We start from the raw sequence: 26,340 nt of genomic DNA, 5'->3' as shown, positions 1-26,340 counted from the left end.
TCACTTTCAACATTGTTTATAATTGTAATTCATATTTATCTCCTGTATTCTATATTGAAACATGTCTGTTAATAAATATATAAAAGCACAGTGACTTTCCGAACACCCTGTATAATAGTAGTGTCACATTGGTGCACAGAATAGTAAAAAACAAATTATTACATCGTTATCTAGAAAACAAAATTATAGTTTTATCCTTCAGGGAATGTTACATTTGATGACAATAACTTCAGTCCATATAATATGTGATTTAGTACCCCTGAAACTTAGATTGTAGAAAACTATGCCACTTAATACACACGCATGTGACAGCAGAGTTGTTCATTAAAGATTAAAAGAAATAATGGGTCAATTTAAAAGTGACTTTAAAGAGTTCACATTAATGAAAGTAACCATGGTTTCACTAGTATTACAACTATTTAATGTAATGGTAAGAATGTAAAACAGGAGCCTGAAACCCGTAAGACAAATTTATTACATGTTCTGAGAAGAAAAAAAAAACTTACAGACCTAGGTTTTCATCAGCTGAAATACTGATTATTTTTTTAGGAATCTTGAGTTTGGTTGAGTCAGTTTTTTCCAACTATACATTTATTGCCCTTACTCTCATACACATATGTAATACAGTAAAACCTGTCTAAGGCAGAATTGCACTGGACTAAGTAAAATTTCTGGCTTAAGCAGGTTTTACAGCATAGACAGTGAACATGCATTTCCTTAATTGTATATACTTTTTGAGAGAAACACTATACTTGCTTGATTCAAGGGAAGTACGACATTTGTGAATAAAGGTATTATACTGTTTATGCTATATTTATTAGAATAAGAACAAAAATAGACACTCAAAATATACATAAGTATACAAAATCTTAATCAAATTTATTTGAAGGAAGTGTCCAATTTCAATTGTTTCGTGTTTTTAATGGGCTTTCTCATGCAGTTGAAAGAGAACACCAATTCTATGGCCTTTTCAGGAAGTTCATTTTCCCCCTTCATTTTTGCATACAATTTGATAGCGTTAATATAACTTAACACTTGTGATGTAGTTGGAATTTCTGTTTCATCACTAATTTTTCTACTTTGTTCATCTTCTGAATCTCTCACACTGTTACCATTTTGCAATTCTATTATATATTTTAAATCAATTTCATCAGTTTCTGTTAAAACATTCTTGTCAACGTTCACAAAACTTTCCACGTTTACAGAATCATCTGCATCAGAGTTTGAATTTCACTAGAATCGTCATAACAAACAAATTAAAAAAAGTGAGGGTATTTAGTAGCTTTTTTAAATATAAGGGTATTAATTAAATTTTAAAATTAGGGAAGGTAGAAATTAATTTTTTTTGTGAGAATTATTTAAAGAGTAGAATTTTGCACTTAAAAGACAAATATATTTCTACAAATCATGAAACTAATTTAACTGCAAAAATAATGATGACAGAAAAAAAAAACTATTTAACCAATACTGACTGTAACAAAATGTCAGAGATTTTACTAATATTTAAACTAATTAATAAACAAGAATTTATTAATATTTAAAGAAATTATTAATTAAATAAGAAATTAATATTTAATCAAAAACATTTTTACCACCTTACTGAGATTGTAATTGTACTTGTTGATAGATGAGGTAGATGAAAGATAGTTTTCTGTCCATGTTATGCAGGTTCTGCCATATAGAGGGCCTTTTATAAGAGAAATCTTAAGATAATGTTGCAAAATTTTGATATTTCTGGTTTAGACAGGTTTTACTGAATGTAATGAATACTGACTAACAACAAAACATTTTACATCTCTTGTAGTACTTTCAAGTGCATGCTAATATATAGTATTCCACATCATCATTGTAAAAAAGGAAAATAAAAGTGAAAAAATTATGAAAAGATAATATACTAACTAGTTATACTAAATCATTACATTCAATGTACCATAGTATGAGCATGATATAAAGAATATGAATACTTACTCTAAAGATTGTGTATGTCACAGCTGTAAGAGGACGATGTGTAGAATACTCTGTTATTTGAAAAATGTCCACTCCCCACTTATTTGTATCTTCAAGAAGCTATAAAAGAGAAAAATGAACAACTGTTATGTTTTGTAAAATAAAATGTTCAAGCTGAATATCATACACTTTTACAGTTGATGTTACAAATACGTTAATGTCAATAATTATATTTTTATAGGTTTTCAAGTGTTGACATGTGAAAAATAATTTTCAATAATTGTGTTTAATAAAAATTAATGCAGGTAACTGTGCCCCTTTGCACAACAACTAGAATTATTACACAGACATCTTATTTAAAGCATAGGTGCAAGACTCAAAGAAGTATTGTGCATTTGAAAAATTATCAAAAACTTGTTGAGATGTTCCTTTGCAATTACAAGCATATTTTTGGAATCATTCATTTTTACATAGGTAAGTGTCAGGTGTAGGGGAATGGGAGAGGACATTGAAAAAAGTTAATTGTTCAATTTGTAGTACAAGTGGTTTTAAATAAAAGTAGATTATATTTCTTCCAGTGGTAAACTTACATACACTGTATACAGTCTGATAGTATCATAGTTCCGACACTTTTGTTCTCTATAACAATATAATATGTAAAGATTATTTTTAAAAAATAATTTTTTTTGATTAAGTAAACATCTATATATATATATTTTTACTTAAAACATGTATATTGTACAATCAATATCTTTTCTAAATACTCTTAAACTGTATTCTTCTTATAATACTAATCACATTGAGCAATTTTATATTGTTTGCTTTCATAACGTTTTTATCCTTTGTGATGACTTCATGGGTACCATGGGTAATTATTATTTTAACAAACAATCTAAGTGAATTACCTCTCCTAGCTCCTCTTCATGTGGTGTTTCTACCCCATATTTTGGTAACTTTGTGAGGCTATTTGTGTGACACAATGGCTTCTTAATCCCAGAGATCTGAGACATTGCAATTCCTGCCTTCTGCTGGGGTCGTTGGCTGTGATGTACATCCACAGTCTTTGTTGGAATATCGAGATCTTGTTGCTTATCTTAAATTAAATGTAACAAATGACTATTATTACAGGATAAACTGAAAACTAAAGTGTCACTTTAAATAAACGTTTTGATAAATATCTGTTAGAAATACATAATTATTCAATTTACTTCAAGGAAAAACAAACTAAAGCCTATCAGTGTTATGAAAGTATAGATACCCTTTTAGTATTTAAAAATAATAACATTATGAGTATGTTTGACATATTTAGTGTTATGTATGTTTAAATGTACAATTACACTAAAAACTAACATGTTTCAAACCTCAAAAACACAGTAAAAAGAAAAGAAAACAAATATACCTACATATTGTTTGATAGAAATGGATATAAACATTAAACTTTTTCTAATCATCCCAAATAAAAAATTAGATTCTATGACTAGAAGAAACTTTGTTTCTTCTTCATGACAATTAATACCAGGGACATGTACATGACAGTTTTTCTTCAATCTGTAGTTTAGTTTACATAATCAGGATGAGATAAGGAGGGTAGTTATTTTATAAGACTTTTAATGTAATGTAAGTTTATTTACTACTGAGCTGCTAAAGTTAGTGTAAATTCCCTTATTTAAATAACCTTTTCAATTACTTTAGAAAGTATAATGAAAACATAGCTGCCTTATTGTTGTTATAAAGGTAGAGGGACATGTTTTAATTCTGTACTATGGTCAGCTGGACCATTTACAGATTTTGTTCATGAGCTCATGACTTTTATTACCAAATTCAGGAGATATATAAGTACATATTCAATAAGTATATAATATGATTTGCCAGTAAGTAATATGATGAAATGTGGATACTTGTGAGGGCTTAATTAAACTGTGCTAATTAATATTTTAAACATATGCTACTCACAGCTTCTTCTCTTAATAATTTAGTCTGAACACATCTCTGTTTAACACTAGTGCTTAGACTGAAAGACAACCTAATTCTAGTTAACCCAGAGCTTAAAACCTGACACAAGGTGGCTTTATTAAAAAGGAAGAAGTAAGTTTTGACTAAACAGAAAAAAGTTTAAGTAACAAATTAAGTTGATAAATTAAACTGAATTATGTTATCAAATGTGTTTAATGGTTTAAAACGAATTCCTTTATATGTAATGTGTTGGCATCTTAATTAAATGTTTAAGTGATCCTAAACTTACCTAAAAATGTACTGAAGATGTATTCTGAGATCTGACTCCCTGATTTAGATTCTGAGAAATGGCTGAGCTCCTTGTTTAACATCCTTCTGAACTAAATAAAAAATATTTTAAAACAATTCTAGAACCAATATAATGAAGTGTAGCAAGATTTCCCCCAGTATTATCTTAAATAAATATATTTTCTGTACAATAAATTTCATGGTTTATGTAGGTGTATATACCATAAGAATGTAATTTTGTCTCCATTAGAGAAGATATTCAATTTTATTTTGCAAAGCACATAGGATAGTGTATATGTAGAACTTTAAAAAAATTATGGCAATTATGCCCTAAACTTTTTTTATTTTATCAGAAGCCATACAAATCACAAGCTTTTATAAGTACATTATTTTTGAAACATAATCCCAGAAATGATACACAAAACAGAGATAACTGTGTCAGTATCATCTCTGGTTCACACAAATATCTTTCCTTTCAACTGGCTGTATAGAATTTGCCAGATCAATATTTACTACAGACATATGTTAATATACTAAACCTGGTCTAAACCTCTGTTTTCTAAACATAATATCCTCACCTCCCTGTAAAACTTATCTCCAAATAGTCTGAGTGTGTGAATTAGTTTTAGTTAATCTGCATACTTCTATTCCAGAAATTGTTTTACCTTCTGCAGATGGGTGTTAATACTGTTTGTAGCTTTCTAAACATCTAGAGTTTGGAAATTATACTTGTACTTTATCACATACTTTATCAACTAGAAAACTGTATACCTATAACATTTATGATCAAACATTTTGTTTAATCTATAAATGATAAACAAACCATAATAAAAGCCATGCTTCACATACAACTGTATCATTTCTAAAATTTGAAGATGGATCTTCAGATTAATTATGTATATACAAGTTTTGGGGGAATATTTCTGCACCTCTGACATGTCCAAATCATATAATGGAAACGTAAGCAGCTTTAACTATAGATAAAGTAACTGGAAACTTCATCTCTCCATCAATGTAAAATCAGGAATTAAAAGAACTTAAAGAGGGTCAAAAGTTCTGTTGTCTCTACCTTCAAAATACACCCATCAAACATAAATTGCATCATGGAACAATGTCAGTTAATTATGATTTCGTAAGTTCTTTATATAAAATTCTTATAAACTGACATTTTTTGACATTGCTTAAAGAGCCATTCATTGATCATTGTCATGGGAATATGATAATGATGGAAACTCTTGGTGTTTAGGAAAGGAAAACAGAATTGTAAGTGATAATAGGCTAAATAAACAGCATTAATCAATCTTTTAAGCACAATGTACAGACAATTAGGAATCAATTAACCATATCTCGATACTCCTACTGGTGAAAACACTTTCAAGCCCTAATAAAATTTCTAATTTATCTGTTGTTTGATTAAGCTTTCCCTATCTTACAAGAGTTAACTATACCTTATCTCTCTTCATGGCTAAAAATGTATGAAGCATATACTTCAACCATATCAAAATAGCATATACTTATATCATTGTCAGAGAAATAGTATTTCTATTTGAATTAATATTTTCTTAATGTTTATTCACTATCATGCACAAACACATAAGATTATTATATAATCTCTACTCTTTTATTAGGATTAATTCAATTTCTCAGGGTACAAAACCAAACAATTTATTTGAAATAACTAGAGATTACCAGTGATTTTATGACCACTGATTCAAACCCAAGTCAAGAAACTAGATTTATGATACTCCTTTTATCCACAGGCTTTAGTTTTGTTTATTTTCATAAAACATTGTAGTTGGTAATAAATCTAGAAGGATAAGATATTGCTAAATGAACATTTTGCCTATATATTCTCTGGAGAACCTAATCTATGTATTTTATTTTTATATCTTGTTGGCTGTGATGTATGCTTTCATTTTGTTTTTATTCACATTCAAATTCATATATTTTTTAAATAAATTTGATTATGTTACACAAAAAATTAAAGTTTCATATTGCTTATATTTAACACTAGTATGTTTAAAATATGTCGATAATGCTGCCTTTGAGGGTTTTTTTCTGTTCTGTACAATTTTAGCCAATCTTTTAAAAACAATATACATACCTTACAAGATGCCATATCTCCCACAGACCTGTGTGCTTGTATTGTCTCTAGCTGGTCTAAACACCAATCAAATTCATCAAGAGTTTCTACTGCTAGCTTTGCATACTGTTCCTCTAAAAAGACATAAAAGCAACCAATTGTTTTTATAAATTTCTCATTTTAAAAACCTTACTCAGCACAAGTTATTACACAAATTAATTTCCATGGAAAGGTCAAATAACTGTTCTTCTAACATTATATTCACAACTCTTTTACATATAGTAACATCATACTAGATCAGAACCAAATACTTTGTATGGTTTTATCCTGTTTTCATTTAAGCTGATTATCAGCTTTTTAATATTCCTATTTAGATGTCTAGCTTAAAAGATGCCAAGTTATTAGAAGTATAAGATGAAAGTCTCAAAACTGATTCAAGATATATTTCATATTTACTGGTAAAGTCATATAGACAAATTCATCGACCCTCAATGTATAATAACATGTAAAAACTTATCAAAAGATAGCAGTGTTATAAACTAAAGATATTTACACACAACTATTCTTTAGTAACATGAACATTTTAACACTAAAATTCAACACTGAATAAAATAGAAACCAATGACTACAGTAGACCTAGTCATATCACACAAACAGTTATAACCAAGCTATTAATATGTAAGTGTTCAGGTTTTTAATTTAGGTGCTTTATTACGTTTTTACATAATAAAGCTGTGAGTTACAACTAATGTCTCGATACAAAGGAGTCAAGTTTCAGATTCATCTACTTTATTGTTGTTGTTTTTTTATAATCAGTCTTATAACTAGACACTTTTAAGTATTGATTCACCTGTAAGCTGTTTGTTTGACACTGATGAGGAATTATTGCTTGGTGAGGATCTTCTTGACCTGAGGATAGAAATACATTAAAAATAATAATGACCAACAGGATAAACAGTAAATAATAAGTACACTGTTTTGACAGCCACACATAAAATGTGTGAACTTCATTTCTGTTTTCTTCCAGTTTTTAAGGATTGAAGTTTAATATCTAAAAACACATAACTAGATCGTTTAATATCTAAAAACACATAACTAGATCGTTTAGTATCTTAAAACACATAACTAGATCATTTAGTATCTTAAAACACATAACAAGATCATTTAATATATAAAAACACATTACCAAATTGTGTAATATCTAAAAACACATAACTAGATCATTTAATATCTAAAAACACATAACTAGATTGTTTAATATCTAAAAACACATAACTACATCGTTTAATATCTAAAAACACATAACTAGATTCTTTAATATCTAAAAACACATAACTAGATCGTTTAATATCTAAAAACACATAACTAGATTGTTTAGTATCTTAAAACACATAACTAGATCATTTAATATATAAAAACACATTACCAAATTGTTTAATATCTAAAAACACATAACTAGATCATTTAATATCTAAAAACACATAACTAGATCGTTTAATATCTAAAAACACATAACTAGATCGTTTAATATTTAAAAACACATAACTAGATTGTTTAATATCTAAAAACACATACCTAGATCGTTTAATATCTAAAAACACATAACTAGATTCTTTAATATCTAAAAACACATAACTAGATCATTTAATATCTAAAAACACATAACTAGATCGTTTAATATCTAAAAACACATAATTAGATTGTTTAGTATCTTAAAACACATAACTAGATCATTTAATATATAAAAACACATTACCAAATTGTTTAATATCTAAAAACACATAACTAGATCATTTAATATCTAAAAACAAATAACTAGATCGTTTAATATCTAAAAACACATAACTAGATCATTTAATATCTAAAAACACATAACTAGATTGTTTAATATCTAAAAACACATAACTAGAGCGTTTAATATCTAAAAACACATAACTAGATTGTTTAATATCTAAAAACACATAACTAGATCATTTAATATCTAAAAACACATAACTAGATTGTTTAATATCTAAAAACACATAACTAGATCGTTTAATATCTAAAAACACATAACTAGATTGTTTAATATCTAAAAACACATAACTAGATCGTTTAGTATCTTAAAACACATAACTAGATCGTTTAGTATCTTAAAACACATAACAAGATCATTTAATATATAAAAACACATTACCAAATTGTGTAATATCTAAAAACACATAACTAGATTGTTTAATATCTAAAAACACATAACTAGATCGTTTAATATCTAAAAACACATAACTAGATTCTTTAATATCTAAAAACACATATCTAGATCGTTTAATATCTAAAAACACATAACTAGATTGTTTAGTATCTTAAAACACATAACTAGATCATTTAATATATAAAAACACATTACCAAATTGTTTAATATCTAAAAACACATAACTAGATCATTTAATATCTAAAAACACATAACTAGATCGTTTAATATCTAAAAACACATAACTAGATCGTTTAATACTTAAAAACACATAACTAGATTGTTTAATATCTAAAACACATATACCTAGATCGTTTAATATCTAAAAACACATAACTAGATTCTTTAATATCTAAAAACACATAACTAGATCATTTAATATCTAAAAACACATAACTAGATCGTTTAATATCTAAAAACACATAATTAGATTGTTTAGTATCTTAAAACACATAACTAGATCATTTAATATATAAAAACACATTACCAAATTGTTTAATATCTAAAAACACATAACTAGATCATTTAATATCTAAAAACAAATAACTAGATCGTTTAATATCTAAAACCACATAACTAGATTGTTTAATATCTAAAAACACATAACTAGATCATTTAATATCTAAAAACACATAACTAGATTGTTTAATATATAAAAACACATTACCAAATTGTTTAATATCTAAAAACACATAACTAGATCATTTAATATCTAAAAACACATAACTAGATTGTTTAATATCTAAAAACACATAACTAGATCGTTTAATATCTAAAAACACATAACTAGATTGTTTAATATCTAAAAACACATAACTAGATCATTTAATATCTAAAAACACATAACTAGATTGTTTAATATCTAAAAACACATAACTAGATCGTTTAATATCTAAAAACACATAACTAGATTGTTTAATATCTAAAAACACATAACTAGATAAGTTAATATCTAAAACACAATTCTTTAATATCTAAAAACACATAACTAGATCATTTAATATCTAAAAACACATAACTAGATCGTTTAATATCTAAAAACACATAACTAGATTGTTTAGTATCTTAAAACACATAACTAGATCATTTAATATATAAAAACACATTACCAAATTGTTTAATATCTAAAAACACATAACAAGATTATTTAATATATAAAAACACATTACCAAATTGTGTAATATCTAAAAACACATAACTAGATCGTTTAATATCTAAAAACACATAACTAGATCGTTTAATATCTAAAACCACATAACTAGATCGTTTAATATTTAAAAACACATAACTAGATCGTTTAATATCTAAAAACACATAACTAGATCATTTAATATCTAAAAACACATAACTAGATTGTTTAATATATAAAAACACATTACCAAATTGTTTAATATCTAAAAACACATAACTAGATCATTTAATATCTAAAAACACATAACTAGATTGTTTAATATCTAAAAACACATAACTAGATCGTTTAATATCTAAAAACACATAACTAGATTGTTTAATATCTAAAAACACATAACTAGATCATTTAATATCTAAAAACACATAACTAGATTGTTTAATATCTAAAAACACATAACTAGATCGTTTAATATCTAAAAACACATAACTAGATTGTTTAATATCTAAAACACATAACTAGATCGTTTAATATCTTAAAACACATAACTAGATCGTTTAGTATCTTAAAACACATAACAAGATCATTTAATATATAAAAACACATTACCAAATTGTGTAATATCTAAAAACACATAACTAGATTGTTTAATATCTAAAAACACATAACTAGATCGTTTAATATCTAAAAACACATAACTAGATTCTTTAATATCTAAAAACACATAACTAGATCGTTTAATATCTAAAAACACATAACTAGATTGTTTAGTATCTTAAAACACATAACTAGATCATTTAATATATAAAAACACATTACCAAATTGTTTAATATCTAAAAACACATAACTAGATCATTTAATATCTAAAACACATAACTAGATCGTTTAATATCTAAAAACACATAACTAGATCGTTTAATATTTAAAAACACATAACTAGATTGTTTAATATCTAAAAACACATACCTAGATCGTTTAATATCTAAAAACACATAACTAGATTCTTTAATATCTAAAAACACATAACTAGATCATTTAATATCTAAAAACACATAACTAGATCGTTTAATATCTAAAAACACATAATTAGATTGTTTAGTATCTTAAAACACATAACTAGATCATTTAATATATAAAAACACATTACCAAATTGTTTAATATCTAAAACACATAACTAGATCATTTAATATCTAAAACAAATAACTAGATCGTTTAATATCTAAAACCACATAACTAGATCATTTAATATCTAAAAACACATAACTAGATCGTTTAATATCTAAAAACACATAACTAGATCGTTTAATATCTAAAAACACATAACTAGATTGTTTAATATCTAAAAACACATAACTAGATCGTTTAGTATCTTAAAACACATAACTAGATCGTTTAGTATCTTAAAACACATAACAAGATCATTTAATATATAAAAACACATTACCAAATTGTTTAATATCTAAAACACATAACTAGATTGTTTAATATCTAAAACACATAACTAGATCGTTTAATATCTAAAAACACATAACTAGATTCTTTAATATCTAAAAACACATAACTAGATCGTTTAATATCTAAAAACACATAACTAGATTGTTTAGTATCTTAAAACACATAACTAGATCATTTAATATATAAAAACACATTACCAAATTGTTTAATATCTAAAAACACATAACTAGATCATTTAATATCTAAAAACACATAACTAGATCGTTTAATATCTAAAAACACATAACTAGATCGTTTAATACTTAAAAACACATAACTAGATTGTTTAATATCTAAAAACACATACCTAGATCGTTTAATATCTAAAAACACATAACTAGATTCTTTAATATCTAAAAACACATAACTAGATCATTTAATATCTAAAAACACATAACTAGATCGTTTAATATCTAAAAACACATAATTAGATTGTTTAGTATCTTAAAACACATAACTAGATCATTTAATATATAAAAACACATTACCAAATTGTTTAATATCTAAAAACACATAACTAGATCATTTAATATCTAAAAACAAATAACTAGATCGTTTAATATCTAAAACCACATAACTAGATTGTTTAATATCTAAAAACACATAACTAGATCATTTAATATCTAAAAACACATAACTAGATTGTTTAATATATAAAAACACATTACCAAATTGTTTAATATCTAAAAACACATAACTAGATCATTTAATATCTAAAAACAAATAACTAGATCGTTTAATATCTAAAACCACATAACTAGATCATTTAATATCTAAAAACACATAACTAGATCGTTTAATATCTAAAAACACATAACTAGATCGTTTAATATCTAAAAACACATAACTAGATTGTTTAATATCTAAAAACACATAACTAGATCGTTTAGTATCTTAAAACACATAACTAGATCGTTTAGTATCTTAAAACACATAACAAGATCATTTAATATATAAAAACACATTACCAAATTGTGTAATATCTAAAAACACATAACTAGATTGTTTAATATCTAAAAACACATAACTAGATCGTTTAATATCTAAAAACACATAACTAGATTCTTTAATATCTAAAAACACATATCTAGATCGTTTAATATCTAAAAACACATAACTAGATTGTTTAATATCTTAAAACACATAACTAGATCATTTAATATATAAAACACATTACCAAATTGTTTAATATCTAAAAACACATAACTAGATCATTTAATATCTAAAACACATAACTAGATCGTTTAATATCTAAAACACATAACTAGATCGTTTAATACTTAAAACACATAACTAGATTGTTTAATATCTAAAACACATACCTAGATCGTTTAATATCTAAAAACACATAACTAGATTCTTTAATATCTAAAAACACATAACTGGATCATTTAATATATAAAAACACATAACTAGATCGTTTAATATCTAAAAACACATACCTAGATTGTTTAGTATCTTAAAACACATAACTAGATCATTTAATATATAAAAACACATTACCAAATTGTTTAATATCTAAAAACACATAACTAGATCATTTAATATCTAAAAACACATAACTAGATCGTTTAATATCTAAAACCACATAACTAGATTGTTTAATATCTAAAAACACATAACTAGATCATTTAATATCTAAAAACACATAACTAGATTGTTTAATATATAAAAACACATTACCAAATTGTTTAATATCTAAAAACACATAACTAGATCATTTAATATCTAAAAACACATAACTAGATTGTTTAATATCTAAAAACACATAACTAGATCGTTTAATATCTAAAAACACATAACTAGATTGTTTAATATCTAAAAACACATAACTAGATTATTTAATATCTAAAAACACATAACTAGATTGTTTAATATCTAAAAACACATAACTAGATCGTTTAATATCTAAAAACACATAACTAGATTGTTTAATATCTAAAAACACATAACTAGATAAGTTAATATCTAAAACACAATTCTTTAATATCTAAAAACACATAACTAGATCATTTAATATCTAAAAACACATAACTAGATCGTTTAATATCTAAAAACACATAACTAGATTGTTTAGTATCTTAAAACACATAACTAGATCATTTAATATATAAAAACACATTACCAAATTGTTTAATATCTAAAAACACATAACAAGATTATTTAATATATAAAAACACATTACCAAATTGTGTAATATCTAAAAACACATAACTAGATCGTTTAATATCTAAAAACACATAACTAGATCGTTTAATATCTAAAACCACATAACTAGATCGTTTAATATTTAAAAACACATAACTAGATCGTTTAATATCTAAAAACACATAACTAGATCATTTAATATCTAAAAACACATAACTAGATTGTTTAATATATAAAAACACATTACCAAATTGTTTAATATCTAAAAACACATAACTAGATCATTTAATATCTAAAAACACATAACTAGATTGTTTAATATCTAAAAACACATAACTAGAGCGTTTAATATCTAAAAACACATAACTAGATTGTTTAATATCTAAAAACACATAACTAGAGCATTTAATATCTAAAAACACATAACTAGATTGTTTAATATCTAAAAACACATAACTAGATCGTTTAATATCTAAAAACACATAACTAGATTGTTTAATATCTAAAAACACATAACTAGATCGTTTAGTATCTTAAAACACATAACTAGATCGTTTAGTATCTTAAAACACATAACAAGATCATTTAATATATAAAAACACATTACCAAATTGTGTAATATCTAAAAACACATAACTAGATTGTTTAATATCTAAAAACACATAACTACATCGTTTAATATCTAAAAACACATAACTAGATTCTTTAATATCTAAAAACACATATCTAGATCGTTTAATATCTAAAAACACATAACTAGATTGTTTAGTATCTTAAAACACATAACTAGATCATTTAATATATAAAAACACATTACCAAATTGTTTAATATCTAAAAACACATAACTAGATCATTTAATATCTAAAAACACATAACTAGATCGTTTAATATCTAAAAACACATAACTAGATCGTTTAATACTTAAAAACACATAACTAGATTGTTTAATATCTAAAAACACATACCTAGATCGTTTAATATCTAAAAACACATAACTAGATTCTTTAATATCTAAAAACACATAACTAGATCATTTAATATCTAAAAACACATAACTAGATCGTTTAATATCTAAAAACACATAATTAGATTGTTTAGTATCTTAAAACACATAACTAGATCATTTAATATATAAAACACATTACCAAATTGTTTAATATCTAAAAACACATAACTAGATCATTTAATATCTAAAACAAATAACTAGATCGTTTAATATCTAAAACCACATAACTAGATTGTTTAATATCTAAAAACACCATAACTAGATCTTTTAATATCTAAAAACACATAACTAGATTGTTTAATATATAAAAACACATTACCAAATTGTTTAATATCTAAAAACACATAACTAGATCATTTAATATCTAAAAACACATAACTAGATTGTTTAATATCTAAAAACACATAACTAGAGCGTTTAATATCTAAAAACACATAACTAGATTGTTTAATATCTAAAAACACATAACTAGAGCATTTAATATCTAAAAACACATAACTAGATTGTTTAATATCTAAAAACACATAACTAGATCGTTTAATATCTAAAACACATAACTAGATTGTTTAATATCTAAAAACACATAACTAGATAAGTTAATATCTAAAACACAATTCTTTAATATCTAAAAACACATAACTAGATCATTTAATATCTAAAAACACATAACTAGATCGTTTAATATCTAAAAACACATAACTAGATTGTTTAGTATCTTAAAACACATAACTAGATCATTTAATATATAAAAACACATTACCAAATTGTTTAATATCTAAAAACACATAACAAGATTATTTAATATATAAAAACACATTACCAAATTGTGTAATATCTAAAAACACATAACTAGATCGTTTAATATCTAAAAACACATAACTAGATCGTTTAATATCTAAAACCACATAACTAGATCGTTTAATATTTAAAAAACACATAACTAGATCGTTTAATATCTAAAAACACATAACTAGATCATTTAATATCTAAAAACACATAACTAGATCATTTAATATCTACAAACACATAACTAGATCATTTAATATCTAAAAACACATAACTAGATCGTTTAAAAATAACAGTATAAATAACAAAACTCAATAATGTCAAAACTTACAAGTTGACACCACTGTTGAGTAATATATTGAAAGAACATCACGTTTTTGTTAACACCACTATAATACACAGACAGAACAAATTCTAGAAGATTCTCACAAGATGTTATACTGGTAAGTGCAGTAACTCTGCTGTGAATGATTACTACAGTATTTCTTGGTTGAGTATACTCTGCTTGTTAATGGTGCACATCTAGCCCAGTAACTATTCCACTGTGTGTATGTGATGAACTTCATTACACACATTTTATCACACCCTCCCTTTTAGGCCATTTCATATATAGTAGGAAGTCATTTACATGCCTGGCATACTTTTCACCACAAGCTGTCACCACTGTTTATTATGAGTAGCTGAGTGTACAGACCACTTATTCTGAGTCCCATTTCTTACCAAGATGAACAGCATAAAAAAACATTTATCCAAATCAGTCATTATAAAAAAACAAAAATTAACTTGGTCAGTTAATTCACAGCATAGATACACTCTATTATATATTATCTGCTAAAGATCTTGTATATTTTGTTGATCACTTGTGTAGCTCTTTTATTATTGTTTAGCTCATCTGGCAGGAAAGTCGTAAGTGTACCCAAATATTTGAATAATAAGTCTGAAGAAATTAATTGTGAAATCTGTTTCCTATGCTACTTGTGGATAACTAATAAAATATTATAATTAGGAAATTTTATCTTTATCTGTATAAAAGATTGCTTGATATATTTTTTCTAAGGTTATATAATATCAACATATCACACTTTTCATTGTACATGTGAAGACATTTCCACATTTTATTTACATACCTTTTGAGAAGAAATTCAATACTCAACCACTTTATTCATAGAAACTTAAATAAAATTCATGTATAACAATAGCTTGAAATTACAGTTAATTAAGAAAAGGCTATTTCCATAACAAACTGATTGATTTGAAGGTTAGACATTACAACTGGATGCTACTGTAAAGGGCTGTACATATCCCTTAAATTTCAAATCTTCCATTGTGAACTATCTTGTGTTGAAAATTCTTACAATAAATCTGAAGGTTGTCTACAATTAAATAATTTACTCTTACAGTTGAATATTGCTTATTGTTAAACAAGTTGGCTATGATACTGAAGACCATCTCCTGTTAAATATTTTAGTTCTATTGTTTAAGATTTTTAACAAAAATATTATTGAATTTTGCTTGTTATTGAATAATTCAATTCTACTCTTAAAATTGTCAAGTATTAGAAATTCAGTTTTTATGGTAAAATAAAAAAAAACAAAGTTTTACTATTCAAAATAATATTAAATATCGAAAATTATCTATTACAACAAACTTAGTTTTATTATTGACGTTTGTGGACTTTTGTACATTTCAACCCTGTTATTACTACAAATACAATTATTCTTGGAAGATTCTGTAATATTATATATTTTAGTTCTATTGTGGAAGACGGCCTATTGTTCAGCAACTGAGTTTTGATGTTTAAAATTATATACAGTTTAATATTTAATTCAACTCCGAAGTTGAATATTGGTTAATCATTATTCATGTCTGTGAGTATGAATTTTAATAACTCTTATTGTTCAAGACTATTTAACACTGACGTACTGTGGAATGTTGTAATTAAGTCGCAACCATGAATACATTACTAATAATTTTACACACTAGTATTTATTTTTATCTAGTAAATCTACAGAACTTCTACCACCAGTTTCAAATCAACATTTTACCCTTAGATCTTAGTTACGAAAATCAATATATTGTTTCAGCTTTTAACTACACCTATCTTAACTCGTGAAATATATAAAACTTTGGATAATGTATGACTCAGAGTTCATTAGCGTTATTTTTGTTATGACGTCTTTTGAAATTTATTCAAATATCTTGTAGTGCCTGGTGTATTCTATCACAAACGAAGTTCAAGGGAAAGAGTTTTCAGTCAAGAAACAGTACATAATAAAGGTGTATCAACCAATCTGATCTTTCACAATTAGTTATTTCTTGAGATTCACTGTTTAAAAATGTGTAATACTTTTACGGTTCCACCTTCTATGCATAAATAATATTTGCAAATGTAATATTTGTGTTATGCCAAACTGATACTTGAAGTAATAAACTCAAAAAAGTGTGAATGTAAATTTAACATTTAATAAATTGTATTACATTTTACTGTAGTAAATATAATTCCAGAAATTGATTTCAGAATTATTCAACAGATGGCGGGATATACTGTTAGCTTTCTCATCTGTCTTTCCCGAGAGCTTTATAACATAAAGCGGTAGGTAATTCTTGGTTATTTAGAAAGTAACAAGATCAAAGGAGCAAGTGAAAAACACTTACTTGCTGGCTGGAACCTTAGCAAGTGTAATGTAGTTATTCCGTACATTTCTTAAACTTTGAAGAATTTGAGCAAACGGTGTTACAATTAGATCTTGGTCTCCATGTCTGTAAGAAAAACAAAATATTTAAGTATTGTAGTATAAACATTTACTTTAAATACAGTCAGTGAAATATGGTTGCATATTTTAGCACGAAATTAGTCACTATGAGCGTAAAACGGTAACTAAGATGACAAAATTACACCAAATAAAAATAAATATTACAGATTGAAATATTGCAGTTTCTCATATAATTTCTCAATTTTTCATATAACACTATTAACATAATAACTGGAGTAAAAACAAACGTAAACAAATTGGTGAGTGTATGTTAAGCATTAAACTAGAAATATTTAAAAACAAACACTTCGCTGTAAATTTTTGTCAAGGAAACTAAAATAATGATACTTCTATACAGACTGGTTACAATGTATTGTCCTTTTTGTGGTGATTGAATTAATAAATGCTTGCTGGACCATTATACGTTACAGATATTGAGTTACTACGTAACTAATCGGAACGTTCTATGGTGGTTACACTTTTTTTTCTCAGCCATTGTTATTTACTGAGTAAATATATATTAAAAAACTACAAAGGAGGTTGAATTTGTTATTAAGTTAATTAAACTGTTAAGTCTAAAACTATAACTTCATGTCCACATACCCTACGTTTCCTGTTATTTGGAGTAACTTATCCCAGAAAGAGAAACGATGCTTGACTCTCAGGACTCCAGTGCTGTAAGTGCGAGGAATATTTCCTTCTTTCTTTGAAGCTTCAGCCATCTTACATCATTAATATGCAGTTTGCACGATCACAATACTTGTTTTAACAGTCAATGTTCAAACACTTACCGCACTAAGAATATAAAATATTTAACCATTTTTTTCTTCCTTCATATAAAAAAGTACTTCACATGAGTATTTATCCCCTAGGTGCTTGGAGCCTTTCCAACCACTACCACAGCGTTGCTCGAGGGTTGAGCAAAAAGAAATGAACAGAACTCCAAGTACTAGGGTTCAGTTCTTTACTCTATGTTTCATCCTTGGTCCGTAGGCCACAAAGTGTTTGCTTTACGTTCCAGACGGTGCAACGGTTATTGCGGATGAAGTTATTTCTAGTCTTATCCAACAACCCCCTCTCATGAGCTATTTATAAATACATGTTTATCCAAAAGGTTACTTAGATATTCTTAACTTTATCACAGTTTCACTACATAGAAAGAAAACTTGTGTAGGCATAAAGAGTAAAAATGCAGAAACAGGATATTAAAACTAATTTAAACTTCGTACTAGTTTATCGTCTTAGTTTAGGGAAAACCGTTCTGTTGGTGGAAGCACATTCTTAGATCACTAAGTTTAATTAATCGAATCTTCAATTATGAGATTAAAAAAAATCTTTGTTTATTTCTTTGTAGTTAAGCACAAAGCTACACAATGGACTATATATGCTATGCACACTACGGATATCGAAACCCCTTTTCTAGCATTTTAAATCTGCAGACTTACCGCTGTGCCACTAGGGGGCTTACAAATCTTATCTTCAACTTTTGAAACATAAAATTATTTCTCAATGTAGAATATGAAGTAGTTGCTGGTTGAGATTTGTCGCAAAGGTTGAAGGACAATATATGTATATATACACTGCTGGCTAAAATCTTAACACCAATGAACATAAAGAAACAATATGCATTTTGCGTTGTTAGACTCAACCACTTATTGGAGTAGAGCTTCGAAAGATTAAAATAAGTAAAGGGAAAATAAAAATAAAAACTTTTTTTTAACATTTAATAGGAAAAATGTGAACACTTTGAAATTAGCCTAAATACTAGGTGGTCAAAAGTTTAAGAACATACTGAAACGAAGCGTTAATCGGTAAACACGTAACAAAATTTAGTCATTTGTGTTCAAGCATTAGCGTTGTCAACATCTCCCACTGACATCTCCTGTGTTACATTGAGTAAAAACATGGCAAAAGCTAAAAAGTTGACAAAGTTTGAACGTGGCAGAATTGTTGATCTGTAAAAGCAAGGTCTCTCTCAACGTGCCATCGCTGGTGAGATTGGGCGTAGTAAAACTGCTGTTGTAAATTTCTTAAAAGACCCTGAGGGATACAGAACGAGAATTTTAAGTGGTCGCCCAAGAAAGTTTCGCGAGCGTTGAGAAGGAGGATTCGACGGGTTGTCCGGCAAGACACCAGCCGATTGTTGGACCAGATTAAGGCCATTACGGATGCAAAATGCAGCTCAAGAACAATAAGACGGCATCTGCGAGAGAAAGGCTTTAAAAACCGTAAACGTCTTCAAAGGCCACGCCTCCTTCCACACCACGAAACAGTTCGGTTAAAATTTATTGAGAAGCACCAAACATGAGACATAGAAAAGTGGAAGAAGATTTTGTTCTCTGATAAGAAAAAATTTAACCTGGATGGTCCAGATGGCTTCTAACGTTAATGGCACAATAAGGATATCCCAGTGGAGACATATTCTACACGACACAGTAGAGGAGGTTCCATCATGATCTGGGGTGCTTTCTCTTTCCATGGAACAATGGAGCTTCAGGTTATACAGGGGCGTCAAATAGCAGCTGGCTACATTGGCATCTTGGAGAGAGCATCCTTATAGACCAAAGGTCCTCGTTTGTGTGGAAATGACTGGATCTTTTAGTAGGATAACGCTGCAATCCACAATGCCCGCAGGACATAGGACTTTTTCATGGCGAATAAGGTGATTCTTTTGGACCATCCAGCGTGTTCGCCCGAACTGAACCCCATTGAAAATGTTTGGGGGTGGATAGCAAGGGAAGTCTATTGAAACGGACGTCAATTCCAATCAGTGCATGATCTTTGTAAAGCTATCATCACCATTTATATCGACCACACCAAAGCGAATGTTTGCAGTTATTCGCAATGACGACCGTGCAACTTTCTACTGAGATCTCTTGTTGGGCATTTCTTACCCTGTTTAGGACTTCTTTTTAGTATGGTCTTAAACTTTTGACCAGCTAGTATTTAGGCTAATTTCATAGTGTTTACATTTTCCCTATTAAATGCTTTAAAAGTTTATTTTTTTAATTTTCCCTTTTCTTATTTTCATCTTTCGAAGCTCTACTCAAATGAGTGGTTGAGTCTAACAACGCAAAATGCATATTTTTTCCTTATGTTCATTGGCCTTAAGATTTTGGCCAGCAGTGTATATTAATTTAGTAGCTTTTACGGCAAAGAAAGATTTTTGTGTTCAAGACGACGGGTTACTTTAGAAATTTGATAACTGTTGAATCCACCTGTTACACAGAACAATTGGTTGTTTGGAGTAACCAATCATCCAAAGATAATACTAGTAATAATCCAGTTCTTCTTAAACCCAATAGCGTTTAAGAGCGTTCCACTGAAACACAAACCATTACTGAGCTGTGAAACGAAACGTCGAATGTCTAACTGCAGAAGAAAAGTAAAGCTGGTGTTGTAAGATCGTGCACTATTAGTATTAAACTATGTTTTATACTCCTATACGCACTACATAAATTAAATAATATGTTTTTATTGTTAGGGCTAAATTTTCACCTTGAACTGCGCACTTTGTCATGCGTAACTATTATACAACGTAGCCTTATTGTTGGAGACAATGATTCGCCTGGAACTATGTTCATTGTCACACGCATAACATTTGATAAAAATGGCCTTACTTTTAGGGGTAATAGTTCGTCTAGAGGATTTTATACATTGCTACACGCAACCATTAGATAACTATTACATTTTTGATGTTAATTAATTATGCAAGACATAGTTATGTAATTCGTGTAATTAACAAATCCAAACGAAATTAAGCAACGAAGAGATACATCTGCTCAACAAGACTCAACTCCTCAGTAATACATAGAAATATTCCACCCATCAAAATGAAAGCCTGTCTGGAAGCCTTAGCTAGAAGACTAGTGATCCATTCTACACAAACCGAAAACACCAACAAAACAACGGAAACAACCAGTTGCAAACTCTCTTTGTTAATCTGAAGATGACCTAAAAAGGTGGAAACGTTGTTCTTTGTTTTATTTTAATTAAAGTTTTAATACCCATACCAGCCGTCTTGAGAATACAGTTATTTATGTACATATTTATTTTACTTTTAAAATGTTTTTTTTTTTTCTTTTTGGATTTCGCACAAAGCTACTCGAGGGCTATCTGTGCTCGCTGTCCCTAATTTAGTAGTGTAAGACTAGAGGGAAGGCAGCTAGTCGTCACCTCCCACCGCCAACTCTTGGGCTACTCTTTTACCAACGAATATTGATATTGACCCTCACATTATAACGCCCCCACGGCTGAAAGGGCGAGCATGTTTGGCGCGACAGGGATGCGAACCCTCGACTCTCAGATTACGAGTCGCACGTCTTAACACGCTTGGCCATGCTGGGCCTACTTTTAAAATACACTGAATTTGAAGTTTGAGAAACACCAGATTTAAAGTTTATTAAGTAATATTTGATATTTACATTTTCACAATTTTTATTACAAACGAGCCACAAGTAACCGATATACAATTTTTATTACAAACAAGCCACAAGTAACCGATATACAATCTTTATTACAAACGAGCCACAAGTAACCGATATACAATCTTTATTTTTTCATTGTGCTGATTGTGAGTTGATACTACAAACGTATGAGATGCATTTTAATTTAATTTGCTGAAATTATTTTTCTTCTGTTAAAGAAAGGGAAAATAGCCTTAAACGTTTGTTTGAGGGATGTGAAAATCTTATTACTTTGAGAGATTGATAATTTACTCTTCCTGGAAGGAAAAAAATATAAAGTTAACCTTCTAAAGGATACTGTTTATTCTTCCAGGAAAAAAAATACAACTCACTTTTTAAAGGGGGAAGTGCGATTCTCTTACTTTTTTGTTTGACGATTGGAATACATTTATCATTAAGGTGAAGGTTAAAATATTTCAATATTCCGTGGAGAAAAAGAAGAAAACAATTACCTTGCTGTGGATAATACAATCTTATACTTTCTGAAGGAGTGGGGTATCTTATCCTGTTTTTGTAAGTGATGAATTTTAATTCATGTAAAGGATAAATTTTTCTATGTAAAATTAAGCCTTTTTTATGGTGGAAAACATACAGTTTCATTCTGCCCAACTGAAGAATGAAAGCTGATTTTTCTGGAGGAGTCAGTGTAATTCTATGGGTGAGAATAACTTTAGGTTTCTACACAGTTCTCTTGAAAATGTTTCATTTATAAGGCCAGGACAGCTTTGTTATTTCTGGATGATAAACACGTGTCTCTTTCTACTGAAGTGCAGCACCATAGTGTTTTAAGACAAGGATCATTTCTAAATGTGATGCAATATGAGATTAATTATTTACGAGTTTCATATTAATAAATTAAATTTGAGAGTATGGTGTACATTATATGTTGAGAAAGAAGTCACATGCTTTTGATACATTCAACTTTTAGAGTAGTACTGGAAGAGCCCTTTTGTTGTTAAGCTACGCAATGGGCTATCTGTGCTCTGCCCACCGCGCATATGAAACCTCGATTTTTAGTCTAATAAGCCGTTAGGCTTATCGCTTACAGACTTATCTGGAAACAAATTCAATGTCTAAAGAATGTTCTTAGTATGTTTTATTATAACCAGCTTATTATTGTATAGGACTTTCATGTCACAAAACATTTATCTTTACATCAATACATTTGCCCCTACTTAGGGCTGTGGATAACAGCTTAAATATATTTTTTATTATGCAATAGATAACTAATGATAAATTTCATTTCTCTTACTAATAACATGTTTTAGCTATGTATATATACATAGTCCCATGTCAGCATTGTAGCCGTTGTATCATGAAAGCAAAAACAAAACATTTTTCTACTACGGTTATGATATATATATATTACATATTCCAAGGATAGCCTATGCCTATTCCAAAAATCGGTCAAAACTTCATTTCCAATTTTACTGCAAATGTGAGTTGTGTTTTTAATGAACATTAATTGCTTATAAAATTAACAACACAAATGATGCCTACATTCAAACAAACTTTCATAATCATACAATATATCCTGTTGTGAAAATTATTAGTATACAATCACCAATAAAGTACCCCCACAAATAAATGGATACTTAATTAATGCACATGGTTTATTTAGTTAGAATCTAGTTTCGAACGACGCCTCTTGCTCGCTATGTTTTTGTTATGTTCAATTAAACTGCCCGCACTTACTCGATATAATTAAGTTGTCGTTTTTTAATTTTAGAACATTTTATATTCAATATACAACTTTATTATAAAAGTATATGTTTTCAGTTAAATACTAGAACATTATCCAAATGAAACAACACACACATACACAAATATCAAATTAATGATAGAAATATGGAGTTACCGACCACAGAATTATATTTGTAAGCATTAGTAAGCATATAGGACACTAATGATACTTGATGACATAGCATAATATCTCACTTGTATCTCACATGTTTTTCAACACAATATTTTAGGAGTTCTAATGTTTACGGCTTTTACAGTTTACTGTCTATAATTATTCAGGTTTCTAGCGTGAAACATATATATACACACACACACACAAACACACACCTAAAACTACATAAAAAGGGAAGTTTACAGTACACTACCTACAGAGCTTTCGTTGATCGTATTTCTCCGATACTTTCAAACTGAGGTCTACTTGAAGAAACTCATAAAGAAAAGCACTGAGGCGGAGTAACATTTTGACGTAATGTTAAGACCTTTCTGTCAACAACTGTATTTATTAGATTTTAAATACAGCTAACTAATTTCGTTACAAAACTTCACTTGTCAGACTCCCAAAGAATGATAAATGATTAATGAAATTCGTATGTCTTACGACACTATCCTATTTGGCAAGGTAACACATTATTTTGCAAGTTCTAAAAATCTAAGAAACCTCTCACTTCGGATGAAGTTCTACTATTTAAAAGTTGCACTAATCGTTTATTTATATACCAACTTCACAGATGCAAGTTCACAAACAAAAATGCAGCTTAGTTTTTGTTTTGTTTTTCTGCTTAAAGGTAGCAAAATTTTCGAGAGTTTTCAATGTAAAACTGTGGGTTTGCACAAATATGATCTATAGTTTTACACTTTCACAGAAGATTTATATATAAATGTTTATTGCAAGTATCAGTAACTGTTTCAATATATTTATTATTTCGGAAAAAAAAAACTGCTGTTACGGAAACTTAGAAAAGAAGCTTTATTTTAATATTACTCGAAATTAAAACTACTTCTTACTGTCAAACATAGAGAAATTATTTATGACTGTTCTGTCTTGCATCGCGCCAAACATGCTCGCCCTTTCAGCCGTGGGGGCGTTAAATGTGACGGTCAATCCCACTATTCGTTGGTAAAAGAGTAGCCCAAGAGTTGGCGGTGGGTGGTGATGACTAGCTGCCTTCCCTCTAGTCTTACACTGCTAAATTAGGGACGGCTAGCACAGATAGCCCTCGAGTAGCTTTGTGCGAAATTCAAAAACAAAGAATGTTCTGTCTTGACGTCATACACACGAAAAACAACGTTGCAACATTTTTAATGTTTTCACCGAAGGTTCTGACTGATGACGGCTAAAGTTAAGCGGAAATATGCAGGATCAAATGCACTAACTAAAGTGTGTTAAATCACAGGCTATGACGTCATGTGAATTAACGTTTATAAAAATATAGGGTGTTGTCCAGTGCACGCTTGCTCTCGGTACCCTTCCCCTTAAAGAAGTCATTCACGCATGCACGCACACATGCGGTAATACTATTCCCACCAAGTACATGAACATTGATCGAACCAGCCATCTCGAAGTCGAAACAGCACTATAAAACATACATTCTTTTATTGTTATCGTCTCAACGTTTTATATGTATTATATTACCATATATGGAAAACGATATATAAGTAAAATTGGGTTAATATTGCACTACAATGACGTAGGAATAAATATGAATATATTTAATAAGAAAAAAATTATACAGTGATAAGAAATATCGTGCATTGTAAAGTTTTATATACGTGTTTAACAACAGCACTTGTTTTCCTTCGTTTCTTATATTATAGATTAATGTTACGTCCCAGTGACTCATCAGGATGGTTTATAGGTTGTGTGGAATCTCCGCGCATCTTCCGAGATAATTCTAAGGCTCGTAAAAGCTACTGTACGCGAATCTCCTGAGAGCAGGAATTTCTGCTATGGTATAACAAATATCACGCGTAAGTTACCTAGTATTCCAATCTTGTCCATTGGGTAATTGAAACATATTTTTTTCTGCGCTTGGTTAATTAGTTGTTATTTCATTACACTCCAGGAATACACAGGCTTAACTAGCGTAGATAAATGCATAAACAGAACATTTAGGCTTTTAGAATAATACTATTCGAGATGTTTTAACATGTATTCGAATTACAAAAAAGCAATTTATGGTAGTAGTTAAAGAGGTATTAAATACCCTCATATCATAAAGCACTGCAGAATAATTCATAGAAGTCACTGGATGAAAGGGGCTATGGTGTTTGGAAACCATCAAACGAAGTTCTGGTATATGCAAATAAAGTA

The 26,340-nt window shown here is 28.2% G+C and overlaps 1 protein-coding gene across 11 annotated transcripts in view; it reads right to left on the bottom strand.

The window, feature by feature from the left end:
• The window catches only part of LOC143223306 (3',5'-cyclic-AMP phosphodiesterase, isoforms N/G-like), a 188,591-nt gene that overhangs the window by 9,525 nt on the left and 152,726 nt on the right, over positions 1–26,340 (bottom strand). For 8 of the 11 annotated variants that reach the window (XM_076451130.1, XM_076451128.1, XM_076451129.1 and 5 more), the window contains exons 3-8: positions 17,723–17,827; positions 7,122–7,180; positions 6,293–6,405; positions 4,190–4,280; positions 2,853–3,040; positions 1,969–2,067 (exon numbers count right to left, since the gene is read on the bottom strand). In XM_076451130.1, the coding sequence (XP_076307245.1) occupies positions 1,969–2,067; positions 2,853–3,040; positions 4,190–4,280; positions 6,293–6,405; positions 7,122–7,180; positions 17,723–17,827 (655 nt within the window). Of the gene's footprint in view, positions 1–1,968; positions 2,068–2,852; positions 3,041–4,189; positions 4,281–6,292; positions 6,406–7,121; positions 7,181–17,722; positions 17,828–18,423; positions 18,906–24,394; positions 24,712–26,340 lie in introns of those variants that run through there. The other 3 variants (XM_076451134.1, XM_076451136.1, XM_076451137.1) reach the window with 3 other exon arrangements.

Source organism: Tachypleus tridentatus, chromosome 8 (genome assembly GCF_004210375.1).
Source record: "Tachypleus tridentatus isolate NWPU-2018 chromosome 8, ASM421037v1, whole genome shotgun sequence".
Lineage (NCBI taxonomy): Eukaryota > Metazoa > Arthropoda > Merostomata > Xiphosura > Limulidae > Tachypleus > Tachypleus tridentatus.
The sequence above is the reverse complement of the archived record's forward strand: the minus strand, read 5'-3'. Positions and strand labels throughout refer to the sequence as shown.